Source organism: Aptenodytes forsteri, unplaced genomic scaffold, assembly GCF_000699145.1.
Source record: "Aptenodytes forsteri isolate BGI_AS27 unplaced genomic scaffold, ASM69914v1 Scaffold95, whole genome shotgun sequence".
NCBI lineage: Eukaryota > Metazoa > Chordata > Aves > Sphenisciformes > Spheniscidae > Aptenodytes > Aptenodytes forsteri.
In genome coordinates, this window is record NW_008794624.1 from 1,645,429 (window position 1) to 1,658,829 (window position 13,401).

At 60.0% G+C, this 13,401-nt stretch overlaps 2 protein-coding genes across 7 annotated transcripts in view; one reads left to right on the top strand and one right to left on the bottom strand.

Moving 5' to 3' along the window:
• The first annotated feature begins 1,676 nt into the window (after positions 1-1,676).
• On the top strand, positions 1,677-8,466 carry PRKAB2 (protein kinase AMP-activated non-catalytic subunit beta 2). Of its 3 annotated transcripts, XM_009273307.2 has the most exons (8): positions 1,677-1,801; positions 2,763-2,940; positions 3,183-3,349; positions 4,232-4,325; positions 4,902-5,022; positions 6,259-6,392; positions 6,705-6,773; positions 7,270-8,466. In XM_009273307.2, the coding sequence occupies exons 2-8, from the start codon at positions 2,779-2,781 to the stop codon at positions 7,345-7,347; spliced, it is 825 nt and encodes a 274-aa protein (XP_009271582.1). In that variant the 5' UTR covers positions 1,677-1,801; positions 2,763-2,778; the 3' UTR covers positions 7,348-8,466. The 3 variants fall into 3 exon arrangements, with proteins under 3 accessions (XP_009271582.1, XP_009271581.1, XP_009271583.1); XM_009273306.2 differs by lacking the exon at positions 1,677-1,801 and having other exon boundaries at positions 2,313-2,940; XM_009273308.2 differs by lacking the exon at positions 1,677-1,801 and having other exon boundaries at positions 2,315-2,940; positions 4,902-5,016.
• The window catches only part of LOC103894003 (myomegalin), a 31,510-nt gene continuing 26,536 nt past the window's right edge, over positions 8,428-13,401 (bottom strand). For 2 of the 4 annotated variants that reach the window (XM_019470495.1, XM_019470494.1), the window contains exons 30-42: positions 13,169-13,386; positions 12,617-12,811; positions 11,827-12,048; positions 11,518-11,649; positions 11,248-11,367; positions 10,978-11,155; positions 10,769-10,893; positions 10,424-10,525; positions 10,056-10,243; positions 9,669-9,806; positions 9,452-9,590; positions 9,282-9,328; positions 8,428-8,980 (exon numbers count right to left, since the gene is read on the bottom strand). In XM_019470495.1, coding sequence (XP_019326040.1) covers positions 8,948-8,980; positions 9,282-9,328; positions 9,452-9,590; positions 9,669-9,806; positions 10,056-10,243; positions 10,424-10,525; positions 10,769-10,893; positions 10,978-11,155; positions 11,248-11,367; positions 11,518-11,649; positions 11,827-12,048; positions 12,617-12,811; positions 13,169-13,386 — 1,837 coding nt within the window. In that variant the 3' untranslated portion in view covers positions 8,428-8,947. Of the gene's footprint in view, positions 8,981-9,281; positions 9,329-9,451; positions 9,591-9,668; positions 9,807-10,055; positions 10,244-10,423; positions 10,526-10,768; positions 10,894-10,977; positions 11,156-11,247; positions 11,368-11,517; positions 11,650-11,826; positions 12,049-12,592; positions 12,812-13,168; positions 13,387-13,401 lie in introns of all 4 variants that reach the window. The other 2 variants (XM_009273305.2, XM_009273304.2) reach the window with 1 other exon arrangement.

Consider the following 13,401-nt stretch of genomic DNA (forward strand, 5'->3'; position numbering starts at 1 on the left):
AGCGGGGTGTCACGGCTGGCCAGGCCGCAGGTGGGTGGGTGGGTGGCAGCTGGCCGGGCCTTGCTTGGCCGGGCGCTGCTGCGGGAGGTGGTGGGTGAGGCTTGGCTGGGCGTCCCCACGGGTGACACTGCGGTGGGCAGCGGTGGCCCGGACCCCGCTGGCGTGGGTGACCCCAGCCGTGCCTTGCAGCCGGCTAGGAGCCCCTCGGGAGGGCCCTGTCCCTTGCCGGTGCGGCCCGCTTCTCCTCAGGGCCATGGCAGACACCGCTTCACTGTGACCTGGCGGGGAAGGGGAGCGGGCAGCCGTGGGCCGAGTGTGCCGTGACAGCCCTGCCCCCGCCCCGTGGGCTTTGCAAAGCCCTCGTCCCAGCCATGCCTGCTTGGCACGAGTCCGGGGGAGGGAGACTTTCCCCGGTTTCCCACCTCATCCCCTTAACCTTACAGCAACCTCATGGCTGAGCTCTGGTTCCCTTCTCCGAAAGAGGTGGGCGAGTCCAGGCGAATCAGGCTTCCCTGGGTAACTCCAGCACCAGGAGGTGTTAGCCGAGCAGGTTGTGGGCAACTGAGGGTGCTGAACAGAGACCCCGGCTCTCCAAAATAAACCCTCTCAGGCTGGCTGCCAGTGTATCCTGGTGCGGGTCACTGGCTGGGTGGGAGAGGCAGCAAGTGTCGCACATTTCAGGGGGAACTGGTGTATTTTGCATGTCATTTTCAGAAGCAAAGTGGAGAGGTGAGGCTGGGTGAAACTGAAGGGGCCTTGTGGTCGGGCCAGCAGGCACCCATCTTACCACGGACTGCAGCTGGCAGCGGCTTGCTGTCAAACTGGGAGCAGATACGCTGAGATGCTGCAGAGGTTTGCTTGGGCTTTGGTATGGGCAGCGTTTCCATTAGTGACTTGGATGTACTTGTGTCACACCATCAGAGCATGCTGTGCTACAAGGGCTTGTCTGAACGCAGGAGGGTTTGAGCTGTAGAAGTTAATTCAGTAAAACCAAGTACTGCAGGCTATGCTCAAAGAGCTCGCTGTCCCAGCGCGGCAGGGTGCCTGCGTGCACGATGCAGGAGGTGGGGTGGTCTTGTCTGCACAGGGTTTTGGATGCCACGTGCCAGAAAGGAGCCACCGCTTGGGAGAAACCTCAGGAGGCGTTTGGAGAGCGTGACCTGTAAGGGATAGCCAGAGGGACTGGATTTCTTTTAGAGAAGAGAAAGGGAAGCTTTCACATCTGTTAACACCTGCACGTATCTCTCAGGTCTGTCTTGGTACAAGAGGATGTTCAGCCTTTCCTACCTTCTTCCCCGTAGATGGGAAGTAAGGGAGCCTTAGCGGAGATACTGGGGAAGAAGCTCCTCAACAGCAGGTCTAGTGGCGCAGGGGCAGGTTTTGTGAGGAGCCAGCTGAGCCTCCTCTGGGGCAGAGGGGGAAGATGTCAGAGCAAGTGGTGCAGCTCATCTAACCTGGATCTTCAAGTACACTTGATCTTCACTGAGAGGAGAGGGGGTGGAGGTATGGGTTAGCTGTCCTCTCGAGCTGCCTTTTAGCCCTCAGGATTTAAGAAATACTTTAGTAATTGCTCTGTAATGTTCTAAAGCCTGGCTTTGGCTGGCAGCCTTGCCTGGCACCCTTCATATAACTTGATCTTCTAAACAAATCTTCAAATGTCACAACTAAGTGCATGAAGCAAGGCTGGCTGTCCTCTTGCCTTGCCCTGCAGAGCCCGTGATCAGTGCGGTAAGCTGAAAGCTGCAAAATAAGCCTGGGAAGGGGGCAAGAACCCTGATCCATTTCAGCTGCTGGAAACTGGGTAAGGCCTGAAGAGTCCCATGTAGCTTGTGGTGGCTTTGTTGTTTATCCTGAGAGGTGTGTAGTTGTTCATGGCTTGGCGCTGTATGGCCAGTTCTTCTACTTTGCCTTCTCTGAGCTAGGTGAGATCGGGGATGACAGCCCATCTCCAGCTGCAGAGTGGCACTGAGGCGGCTGGGATTGCCTTTCCCTCGTCGTGTGCCTCCGGATGGCCGGGCAGACACCGGAATGCACGGCATGGTACCGCTGGTTAGGGTCACAACAAGCAGACCTCCTCGCCTGCGCTGTGCCACAGCTGACATGGTGGCTTGCCTGGTGAATCATAAGTGAATGCTGTCGAGAGCTGAGCTTTTTGCAGACACCATGGCATTAGCCCCACGCCTTGGCCAAGCTCCAGCTTGGGTGATTCCACTCGGACACTTTAAACGCTCCTGTTGCCTCTGCCAGGCGCAAGGCTCCACTCTTCTGTCTGTGAGCTCTTGGAGACTTGCTGGGAGCTGTTAAACAGCTGCTACTTTCACTCTCCGGCTGTTTTCTTATTGGATATAGGGGATTTGCCTGTAGAGCCTGACTGTGGGACTGTGAAAGAGGCTCTGTTAACGCCAAGCAATTGATTTGCCAATAAAGGTTGGCTTTATTTTTCCCATCAGCCCCTCTACTGTGCCGGCTACTGAGGGCTTGTGTGGGATGCAGCATAACTAGTATCGGTTTTGGAGTATAACAATTACCAGCTTAACTAGAGTGATGGTTCATAAGGCTATGGCTATAATTAGGTCAAGCTGTCTTGCTTGTTAAATTTCCCTTCAGCTCCCAAACTTGGCAGTGGGAATGAACTCTGGGCCTTTTTTAGGATTGCTGTCAGTCTCCCCTGGCAAAGAGCATTGGGGAGCAGCGCCTTTGCTCCTCTCCTTGCTGCCGGAGCCCATGAACACAGGCACACTGATGTCCTCTCTCTGTCACAGGGGCTTCTGAGCTGTCATGGGGAACACCACCAGTGAGCGAGTGTCTGGGGAGCGCCATGGCTCCAAGTCCCACCGCTCGGATGGCTCCGGTGCCCCCCACCCTGCCAAGGAGCACCCGCACAAGATCATGGTGGGCAGCACCGACGACCCCAATGTTTTCAGCTCCCATGACTCCAAGGTAGGGGCTAGCTGCTGCCTTCCCTGTCCTGCCCTCTGGGGCCCTGGCTGGGGCTTCAGCTCACTGGCTGTGCGGGGCTGCAGTCCCAACCATGTGAGGGGTCTGTAGAGAGCTGGGAGGCTGGAGGAGCTCTGCGATGTTCTTGTCTGGGATGTGCAGGTGGGCTGGTAGAGGCCAGGGAGAGATAAATGTGGTCCCGGTTGTCTCTGTGTCTCAGTCAGGCTCTGGTTTTCTTTGCTCAGATTCCTGGGGACAAGGAGTTTGTGTCATGGCAGCCAGATCTGGAGGAGTCAGTGAAACCGTCCCAACAGGCTCGTCCCACTGTCATCCGCTGGGCCGATGGAGGCAAAGAGGTCTTCATCTCCGGATCTTTCAATAACTGGAGCACCAAGATCCCACTCATCAAGAGGTAGCCAGTCCCTCAAGTCACCCTATGTTCTCCTCTGCTCCATTGCAGGGAGTGTTTTCCCTTCTCTGTGCTGGTTGCTGTTCCCTTTGCTCACCTGGCTTTTCTCAGTTCACCCAAGTTGGAGGGTCTGAGCACAAATACATAGTCAGCTTCTTCCCTGGGTGGTGCTGCTGTGGCTGTGGGAAGTTGTGAAACAGAGGGACAGGACAGGATGGGCCACTTTGCTTGCCCAGGTGGATATCACACAGCAGCTAATCCTGGCAGCAGAGCCCTGCCCAGGTATGCAGCAGTCCCCTGGAAGCTGTCAGCTCTTCCCTTGGCTGTGGCCTTACCCCGTGCCTAGTTGTGTTGTTGCCAGCGGGGGTTGGTTGTTTATCCCTCACGTGTCTTCCTGCCCTAATGATGTTCTCGCTGTTCTGCAACACATCTGTGATTTTCATGGAAACACTGTGTAGGACTGTGGGCATAATCCCAGCAAATCATCTGGAATGGGTTATCTCAATTGCAGGCTTAACAGAGCTGCTACGCTTGCTGCCCCCATCCTGCAGTGCCAGTGCAGGGTTAGATGCTTCGCCCATGCATCCTTCCCAGTGTGTCTTGCACAGAGTGTCTGTCACATCGACCTTCCCTGGGTGTGCAGGGCTGGACTGCCTCTTGCACTCCTTGCGGCTGGACTCCTAGAGCTAGTGCTCTGAACGCTCGCGCCTGTTGTATCCATGCTTCAGATCACTGACGATGAACAAGCTTAACTCTGCATGCAGGTGTTGGGGTGGAGGGGCTGGGCAGTATGTGAAAAAGTGCCGTTTTCTGGGACCCCATGGAAGAGCAGCATCCAGAGCATCACCAGGGTAATGCTGTTGCACGTCTGTTCTCTCTGCACAGCCACAATGACTTTGTCGCTATCCTGGACCTCCCAGAAGGAGAGCACCAGTACAAATTTTTTGTGGATGGCCAATGGGTCCATGACCCATCTGAGGTAACTCTCAAAGCTTTATCCCTGCAGATCTTGCCCTCTTCAGGGGACTAGACATGATGTAACTGCAGCAGAGGGGGAGCAGGAAGAGCAGAGGGTATCTGCCAAAACGAAAGGGGCATCTCCATCGCGTGAGTCCTTTCAGAGGCTGGTTCCTCTGGGCTTAGACAAGCTGTATGGGGGAGTGTCGGGGAGGTACTGAGGGGCAGGGAAACCACCAGAAGGCCTTTAAGCCCCATTCAGAATTGACTACATGGGAAGACAGGCCATGGGGTCAGCATTCAGTTGCAGGTTCTCCTCCAAATTGAATCACATGGTAGCAGCATGGGAAGGAGAGGATACTTACCATCGGCATGTAGCAGGATGGAGGATGAAAATAGGAGGTGATGTAGGAGCCTGGGAGTAAAGGGAAATCTGCAAGTGGAGATCTGCAAGCATAGAGCAGAGCTAGACACTGGCCACCTGTGCTCTGAGGTAATGGTGCAGCAAAGACAGCTTGGGCCAGGAGGATCTAGGAAGCATTGAGTGTGCTTCGATTGGAGGTGAACATAGGAAGACTCTTACCTCAGTTCTCTCCAGCCTGTGGTCACCAGCCAGATGGGGACGATTAATAACCTGATTCACGTCAAGAAATCTGACTTCGAGGTGTTCGATGCTTTGAAGGTGGATTCCCTGGAGAGCTCAGAAACCTCAGGTCGGGGTGAGTTTTTGTGGCATTACAGCTTTGCATGTGCTATTTTCTACCTCCTCTGCTTTGAGACTCACTGCTCTGGGGGTGAAGAGACCCCCTGAGCAGAGGTGTGGGCCTGCACCCGGGAAGAGTAGTATTTGGCAGCATGTCCTTGGCAGCCCACAGCTGAGGCCTCGTCTCCATGGAGGGGCTGTGCTGGTGTAACTCGTTCTGTGCTAGCACCATCCCAGAAGCAGGGTCAGTGCCTGTGCGCGGCTGAGGCAGCCATTTCAGACTGGTGAATGCCGGGAACATCACCCCTTTCTGTCTGCTCAACTGTGAGTAAGTCATCTGATCTGGGGTACAAGCTAGGCGAGAGCAGGATCCAGGTTATTTTCAGCAGCCACTCTTTTGTTTTCATGCCAAGGTAATTTGTACTAGTGCTAGCACATCAGAAGCCTCCCTCTCCACTTGTGTTACAGCAGCAGGTTAGGTTACCATGCGGACACCAGCAGTGCTGGCTCGGTGTATAATGCCGGCAGATAGCTCAGTCGTGTTTCAGTCCAGGACGCTCTGAGTGCGGCCTGCTGTCCCTGCTACAAACCCCGTCTCAGATATAGCCTCAGCTCCACGTCCTTGCCCAGCCTGGGCAGGAGATACTTTGTTGGAAAAAAGCCAGCAAGCAGCAGGAGCTCCAGGGAGGTGGAGCGCTTCTGGGTGCTGGCTGTTCCGAAACAGATCAGGTGTGGCTGGGAGATAGGCCAGTCCAGCTTCCAGTGACCACAAGCTCCTGCGGTCCCTCACACGGGCTGAGCAGCTGCTCAGTTTGGACTTCCCATTTGCCCTTTCTGGGACCTCCTCACCAGGCAGTCCTGCAGCACCGAGAGCATGCAGGAGTGCTGCTTGCTGTGCCCCTGCTGCAAAGGGTACAGCTCTGGGGCAAGCTGGCTGTTTGCTGCAGGGAGAGGGACCCAGTTGTGCTGAAAGCCGTGCGCCGGGGTCTTGGGGTGGATACCACAGGGTGCTTGTGTTGTGTCAATGCACATACCAGCTTACAGCCCTGCTTGGAAATGCCCAGGGCTCGCCTGGCTGCTTATTCCTCTGTGAAAAGGCTGAGCTGTTGCTACAGAATACATGGCCATGGCTCATGGACGATGTTTGTGCCTGAAAGACCCTGCTGGGTCCTTCTCAGCATTTTGGGAGCTGCTCTGTGCTCGCCAGTCCTGTTTTAGCCATTTCATGTCTCCTCCCGTCTCTTCTCTTTAGACTTATCAAGCTCACCACCTGGTCCTTACGGCCAAGAGATGTATGTATACCGGCCCGAGGAGCGCTTCAAATCCCCACCCATCCTCCCGCCTCACCTCCTCCAGGTCATCCTCAACAAGGACACCAATATCTCGGTGGGTACCAGCATACTGCCTGCACACAGAGAGCCACACTGGGGTTGGAAGGGGAGTCCTGTCTGCAGGGAGCCTGATCTCCCCTTGGCTGGTGCCTGGACCTTACCATTTACTGGGAAAAGCATCACTTTTCACATTAACCACTCTGGTTTGGCCCCTTGCTCTGCCTGGTGCTTAGCTGAGCTCTGTTCCTGTTCAGAACAGCCAGAGACACCAGCAGCTCAGATTGCCTGAGATGGCAGCTCCCTGTGATGGCTGGGGCTGGGGGGATCAGGGCTCTGCTGTTCCCCTGTGACGCTCCTCTTGTCCTAGTGTGACCCAGCACTGCTGCCCGAACCCAATCACGTCATGCTCAATCACCTCTATGCGCTCTCCATCAAGGTAAGGGCAGGTCCTGCAAGACCGCTGGATGAGGGAAGGGGAGCTGCTGTGGCTCCCAGGAGCCTGCAGCACCTGCAAGGATCAGAACCTGGACAGCCGTGGGGTGGAGACAGTGGTGCAGGGATGGGAGGACCCACACGAGGACAGCTTGGCTGCCCAGTGAAGTGTGGCACACGCAGGAATGTAGGTTGTAGTCTCCTTACAGCCCCTAGTTCCCTGTAGCTGCCTCCCCACAGTGTGGTGGAGCTGGGTAGCCCTAGGCTCTCCTGTTGCGTACCAGCCCCTTCCCTCGCTCTGCCCTGGCTCCCTGTCGTGGGTGTTGGACGTGTCTTGCTGGCTGTGAGGCTTGGGACAGCAGGGACGGGCTGGGGCTGCTCCCCAGCCCGCAGAGCCCTCTTCCCAACGGCTGCCTTGGGGGTGCCGCGCTCCCGAGCCAGCGCAGCCAGGCTGCGCTAAGCTCTCCCACCTGCTCCTGCTGACGCTGTGCCTCTCGCAGGATGGTGTGATGGTGCTCAGTGCCACGCACCGCTACAAGAAGAAGTACGTCACCACGCTGCTGTACAAGCCCATCTGAGCCGGGGCCTCGCCCACCCCCCACGCAGGACACGAAACACCGCTTTGTCTGCACACACTGGGCCACGGGACTGTGTGAGAACTGGCCACTGGCTCCAGCCTTGAACCTGGCAGGGACACAGGCCCCAGCAATGAGCCCAAGGCCGCTGGGGCCTGTGACACTGTCCCATCCTACTGGTGTGGTTTGATTTAACCCTTGGTTTCTGCCCACCTACAGCTTCCCTTGGCTTCTGTGAGTCTCTGGGGCCACTTTGTTGGCTGCTCACCAGAATAGCCTTTCCTTGCGCCTGACATGGCAAGGGCTTCACACTACCTGTCTTCTGCAGCCTGCAAGGGCTCCACGGCGGTCCTGGCACTGCCCCCAGCCCAGGCCTCCAGGAACGTGTCCTACCTGCTGAAGGTTGCTCTGCTGTCCTGGTGATGAGCCTCCAAGGCCACCTTGATCCCTAGGGGCTCTGGGACACCCCAGCCTGACCCCTGTCCCGCAGCCCTGAGTGTGGGGCTGCCCCCCTCCTTGTGCTCCCCAGCTTCAAGGAGGGCTCTCAGCTCTGGCTACCTGCAGCCCCAGCCCTCTGCCAGGTTCAGTGTTGAGCCAGTGGGAGGGAGGGTACAGCTGGACGCAGCCGTGCTTACCTGCCGCCGGGACAGCAACATCAAGGACTGAATGCATGCCCCGTCCCCAACATGGAGTGCTCCTGTGGGGCAGGGCTGACCGTCACAGCCAGAGGAGCACCTGCACACGCCCATGCTGGAGGGGGCCTGGGGAGAGCGGAGCAGTGCAGGTACCCCAGAACCCCGGCTACACCGCCTGCTGCCAGAGCAGTGCCACGTGACAGCGTTTTCTCTATTTATTACAGTATTTATTGTTCTCAGTGCTGCTGGCCTGGTGTTGGTGGGGGACTCTGGAGCAGCGAGGGGAGGGAAGGGAGCACCCGGTGGGGTGCAGAGCTGCCCTTGGGGTGCTGGGGTGGAGCTCAGAGCCACCCCCTTGGGGCCAGCTGGTGCCTATGGCACCCTGCGCTGTGGGTAGCTTGGGGAGGGGGGAGCACAGCTGCAGAGATGGGTATGCCAGAAACACCACAACCCAAAGGAAACCTTTATTGGGGACTCTCCAACCACTGAACAGAACATGGCATTTCTTACATCTTCCTCCCGCGCTGGGGCCCCGACATGCCCGGGGAGCCCCCAAAACGCAGCTCCGATACCTCTATCTATATACATATACATACATCTACAAGCAGGGATGGGTACGTAGCAGGGTTACAAATGGGACCAAGTCCCAGGGCGAGAGGTGCACAGCGTGGAGGGCTGTGACGCCCCACTCTAAGCACCGTGGGTGGAAAGGGCTGAGCACTGAAGCATGGCAAAGCCCAAGCCAACAGCTGCTGCTGCGATGCCAGGCAAAGGCAGGTGGAGGGCATGTGACAACCAAAGCAGCCCAAAACCACTAACTGTGTAGCACCGGGCACCCCAGACCCCTGTCCACCCCAGCCCTTGGAGTAGCAGGGACAGGGTCCACTCCAGCCCTCCGGCATGGCATGGCTCGGCAGCCAGCAGGCTGTTCAGTGGCCGGGGGCATCACTCCCTGCCCTGCCTGGGGCTCACGCGACAGACAGGGCCTGCTGGGCCTTCACCTGGCAAGAGAGCATGTGTGGCAATAAGGGGGAGCACTGCCAAGGCAGGCCTGCACCGGAGGACTGCTGTGCCCTGGGGACATGGACACGGAGGCTGGGGACAGCCAAGGAAAATGTCCCTGTGTGCCCCCCCCACCCACACGCTACACCCAGCTGGCCCGTCAGCATCCCCCCCCCATCAGCCACCGCTCTGCTGGCAGAGCATAGGTGTCTGCCATCTGTGCCCATCCCCAGGGCATCAGGGCTCACCAGGGCAGGGGCACCCACCCCTAGCTCACGCTGGCTGCCAGGGCAAACTCACCTCCAGGTTTGTCCTGGCTTTGCGCAGCACGTTGTGGGTCCTGGTCACTGCGAGGGAGAGAGAGATGGGGGTCAGTGAAGTCCCTGTGCTATGGAGTCACCCCAGGCACATGGGGACCAGGCCGGCTTGGCTGTGCCATCCCGCAGTAGGATGCCACCAGGGCCACGTACGCTGGCTCACAATGAACTGCTCCATGCTGTCCTTGAGCTGGGCTGTGCTGCGCAGCCGCTTGGCTGTGCTCTGCAGAGCATCCTCCCTCTCGGAGAGCTGGGCCCGCAGCGCCGCAATCTCACCCTGTAGTGCCTGCTCCTAGGACAAGACGAGCGTGATGAGCAGCAAGTGAGCATCCAGCCCCACCGCCCTGCCAGCCCCCGGCCCGATGCTTACCTTGCCCTGATGCTGGGCAGGGCCGACGGGCAGCACGGTGCTCCAGAAGGCAGCGAGGAGAGACACGCACTCCTCCAGGATGCGGTGCAGGGTGCTGGTGCTGCCCCAGAGGTGCCCTGTGCCTGCCCACCCCAGGTCCTGTGGGAGAAGGGTGCGGGAGCGGGTGCTGCTGGGGCACCTGCATCCCGCTGCACCTGGGGACTCGCTGCGCCCAGCCCAACACTGCAGGGCAGTGCCAGCAACAGCCCCCAGGCTGGACGCTACCTGCCGCTTGCCAGCCCTGCAAGGCTCAGGGCCGATATTGGGCTCAGGAGCCGCTTTATGCATAGTCCACAGAGCGGGGTCCATCCCCCAGCCGCCGCCAGCCCCGTCCTGCTCACACTTTACCTCCTTTCCCGGGAGCGGGCAGTTGGGCAGCCCGAGCGCTGGGTGCATGAGACACATCAGCTCGCGGGCCAGCGCCTTCCCCTCCAGGATGTGCTGCTCCAGGGCCCGGTAGGTGTCCAGGTGGCCGACAACATGAACCCCTGTCGGTCCCTCGCTCTTCCTCACCGGTGGGTCTGCCCCACGTGGCTCTGTGGGACAAGCAGGGCAGGGTAAGGACCACTGCCTGCTCCCCCTGCGGCCCTCCCCATCCCATCCCAGGGCTTGGCTCTGCCCTGGGCTCTCTGTCCCTGCTCAGCAAGGGTGGTGCCACGAGTTTGTCAGGTCTCAGCAGCCCTGAGGCACATGTGTGGGCAGGCTCTGATACCCACCGTCCATCCGCCGGGCCACCAACGTGTCAGAGGGCTGCGGGGAGAAGAGGGGAGCTGCTGAGCTCGTGCCAACATCCCGCACTGGAGGAGATGGGAAGCAGCCTGGAACAAGAAGCGTCTGAGCCCCTGTGGACGGCCATGGCTCCATGCCTGGGGCAGCTGAAGAGCCTTCCCTCCCTTGCTGCCTGCCTGCAAGGCCACCGTGTCCCCCCTGCTGCCACGACAGGAGAGGTGTTTGGGACTGCCCAAGTGTTGCAAAGGGGCCAGGCACCCCAAGACCAGGAGCTGGGCAGAAGAGCTGGGGCTGGTGATGGGCTCTGGGGGGTCTGGGTGCAGGTCCCATACCTGCATGGGTCTCGGCGGAGGAGCCAGGGAGGCTCTCATAGACATGCAGCTCCGCACGCAGGGTCTGCAGGAGCAGGCGTTGCTCCTCACACTGCTGCTGCAGGAGCGTCACCATGTGCTGCAGCCTGCAGAGGGGTGACACATGAGTCCAGGGCCGGTCATGCCACCCAGCCCTGCTGGCCCCAAGGCCACAATGCCCCAAGCCTTACCTGTTGTTGTCTTCCTGCAGAGAGCGCCGCTCGTCTCGGAGCTGCCGGACACTCTCTTGGCGCTCGGCAAGCTCCTCTGTCAGCCTCCGCTGCTCCCCGCGCCTCTGGCCCAGCTCTGCTTCAGCCTCCCGTGCCCGGGAGCAGGCAGCCAGGAGCGCCTCCTGCACTCGCGCCAGCTCTAGGGATGGAGACCATGGAGGTGTCACTGCCACCCCACTCAGCCAGTGCCCTCGGGGACTCAGACCTGGGACGCTGGTAGCCTGGCCCTACCTTGGGAGAGGTGGTCACGCTGGAGCCGCAGGGTCCGGTTGTCCTCACGCAGAGCCTGGTTCTCCCCACTCAGCTGCAGCCCTGGCTCCGGCCCCTGGGCATAGACATCGCTGGGCAATCCTGCAAAGGGGCACTGGTGCTGAGTCTCTCTCCCGACACCCCGCCATGCGCAGGGTGAGTGCCCTCCCCGTGCAATGGGGTGAGCAAAGGCTGGCCCCCCCTCAGAGCACAGGGCTCCCTGGCAGCCCTGGCCCCAGTGTAGCACCATACCGCTGGCCTTGCTGGTGGAGGCCAGGCGGTGTTCGAGCTGCTCCCGGAGCCGGTCGTTGGTGCAGATAGACTCCTCGAGGCGCTGGCGCAGGCTGCGGATCTCCACCAAGTGCTCCTCCAGCAGGTCTGCCCCTGCCACAGCTGAGGAGAAGGCTCAGGGCAGGGATGGCTGTAGCGCCTGCCCCATGCCATCCCCACTATCCTGCCCCATACCAGAGCCATGTCCCACAGCCATTCTGGTGACAGGTCTCCTCCCTGTTCCCCCACACCCAGCCGGGATGCCCCCATGCTCTCCAGCATGGACCTTACCTGTTAGCTTCTGGCTGGAGGGATACCCCAATGGCAGGGCCCCGTAAAGCGGCTGGCCGGGAGGGGGTATGTCCCAGAGGGCACGGGTCTTGGTGGCCCCGGGGATCTCAGCCAGGCTCTGCAGTGTGCCGTGTCGGCAGAGCGATGCTGGAGCTTTGCTGCCCTCTCCGAAGGGGCCCAGTGGGGCTGTGGGCTTTGCTGGTGCCACGGGGAGCGTCACACCTGCACACACAAGGCAAAGCAGTGAGGAGAAGAAGGGCAATGAGTAGGGAGGAAGATTGGGGGTTACACACTCCCACCATGTACTTTTTGCCCCCTTCTCACTCTGCCCAACAGTGCAGCCCCACGTACCCCCATGGTGATCCCCCATCATTGACCTTCTGTCCTGGTCAAACCCGTTCCCCCTGAAGAGCAGAAGAGGCTCTCCCAGGGCTTACTGATTACATGACACGAGTTGGAGGGTCTCAGCCCCACTCCTACACAACAATTAACCAAACCAGCCCTTTCCCAGGGGCCCTAGGATGTGCAAGTGCCCACACCAAGGGCTAGTGCTGCCTCAGGCTGTATCCCTCCCACCCACCAGGTCCTCTCCACATGAGAGCCACGTGTCCCCATCATCCCCCAGCCAGAGTCATGGGGCCCAACCTCGAAGCAGTAGCCCTGGGTAGCAGGAGAAGGGCCAGGGAAGGACAGGCAGGTCAGAGAGGGCGAGGGGCCATGCGGCACAGCACAGCACAGCACGGCACGCAGGGCAGGCAGGACCAACCCCATGCTGGAGGCACACGCTCACTTTCTCCCAGCTGCCTCCGGAGCACCTGCAGTTCCTGCTGTGCCTCAGCCAGGGAGCAGACGGAGGTCCCGCAGCAGCCCATGAGCGGGGGCGGCGCAGGAGGGGGTGGCCCAGCAGGCAGGAAGGGGGGCAGCCCGGGGGCCAGCGCAGGCAGGGGGGCACTAACGGGTTTGGACAAGGAGTTTAAGTGAAGGCCTAGAGACAGGAGAGAGATGGAGAGAGAGATGTTTAGTGTGGCTCTGGCTCAGACTGGCGGGGACCCCTCCTCGCCGGGGGCACTGGGGATCCTGGCACGCCCCAAGCAGCCCACGCGAGGCCGGTCAGGTCCCAGCCTTACAGGGCTGTGGTACCATAGCAAGGCTTCCCAAGACACTCCCCTGCAGCCCCAGGTGCTGGGTACTCACCCCCCCTAGGCTGGGGTTGGTGCATAGTGCTCCATGGGCAGCCCCCCCCAGGCCTGATGGGCACCTACTGCTGCAGGGACCAACGAGCTACAGAGGGGGGCTGGACGTCCCCAGCCTGCAGTTCTGGCCCCCGGGCACTCCACGGTACCTGCGAGTCGGGCGGGCTCCTCGCGGCACTGGCTGCACTCGCTGGCCACATCCCCATCAGAGCAGGGCTCCAGCCCCTCGGACACGAAGGAGGCACTGGTGGCAGAGCGGGACGACTCAGAGGGCGGGCGGCTGCTGCCTGGGGACTCACAGCGCTCCTGCAGCTTTGCCTCCAGGCTCTCGATCACCTTCTCCTTCTCCTGGAGCTCCCGGCTGAGCCTGTGGAGGTGGCCC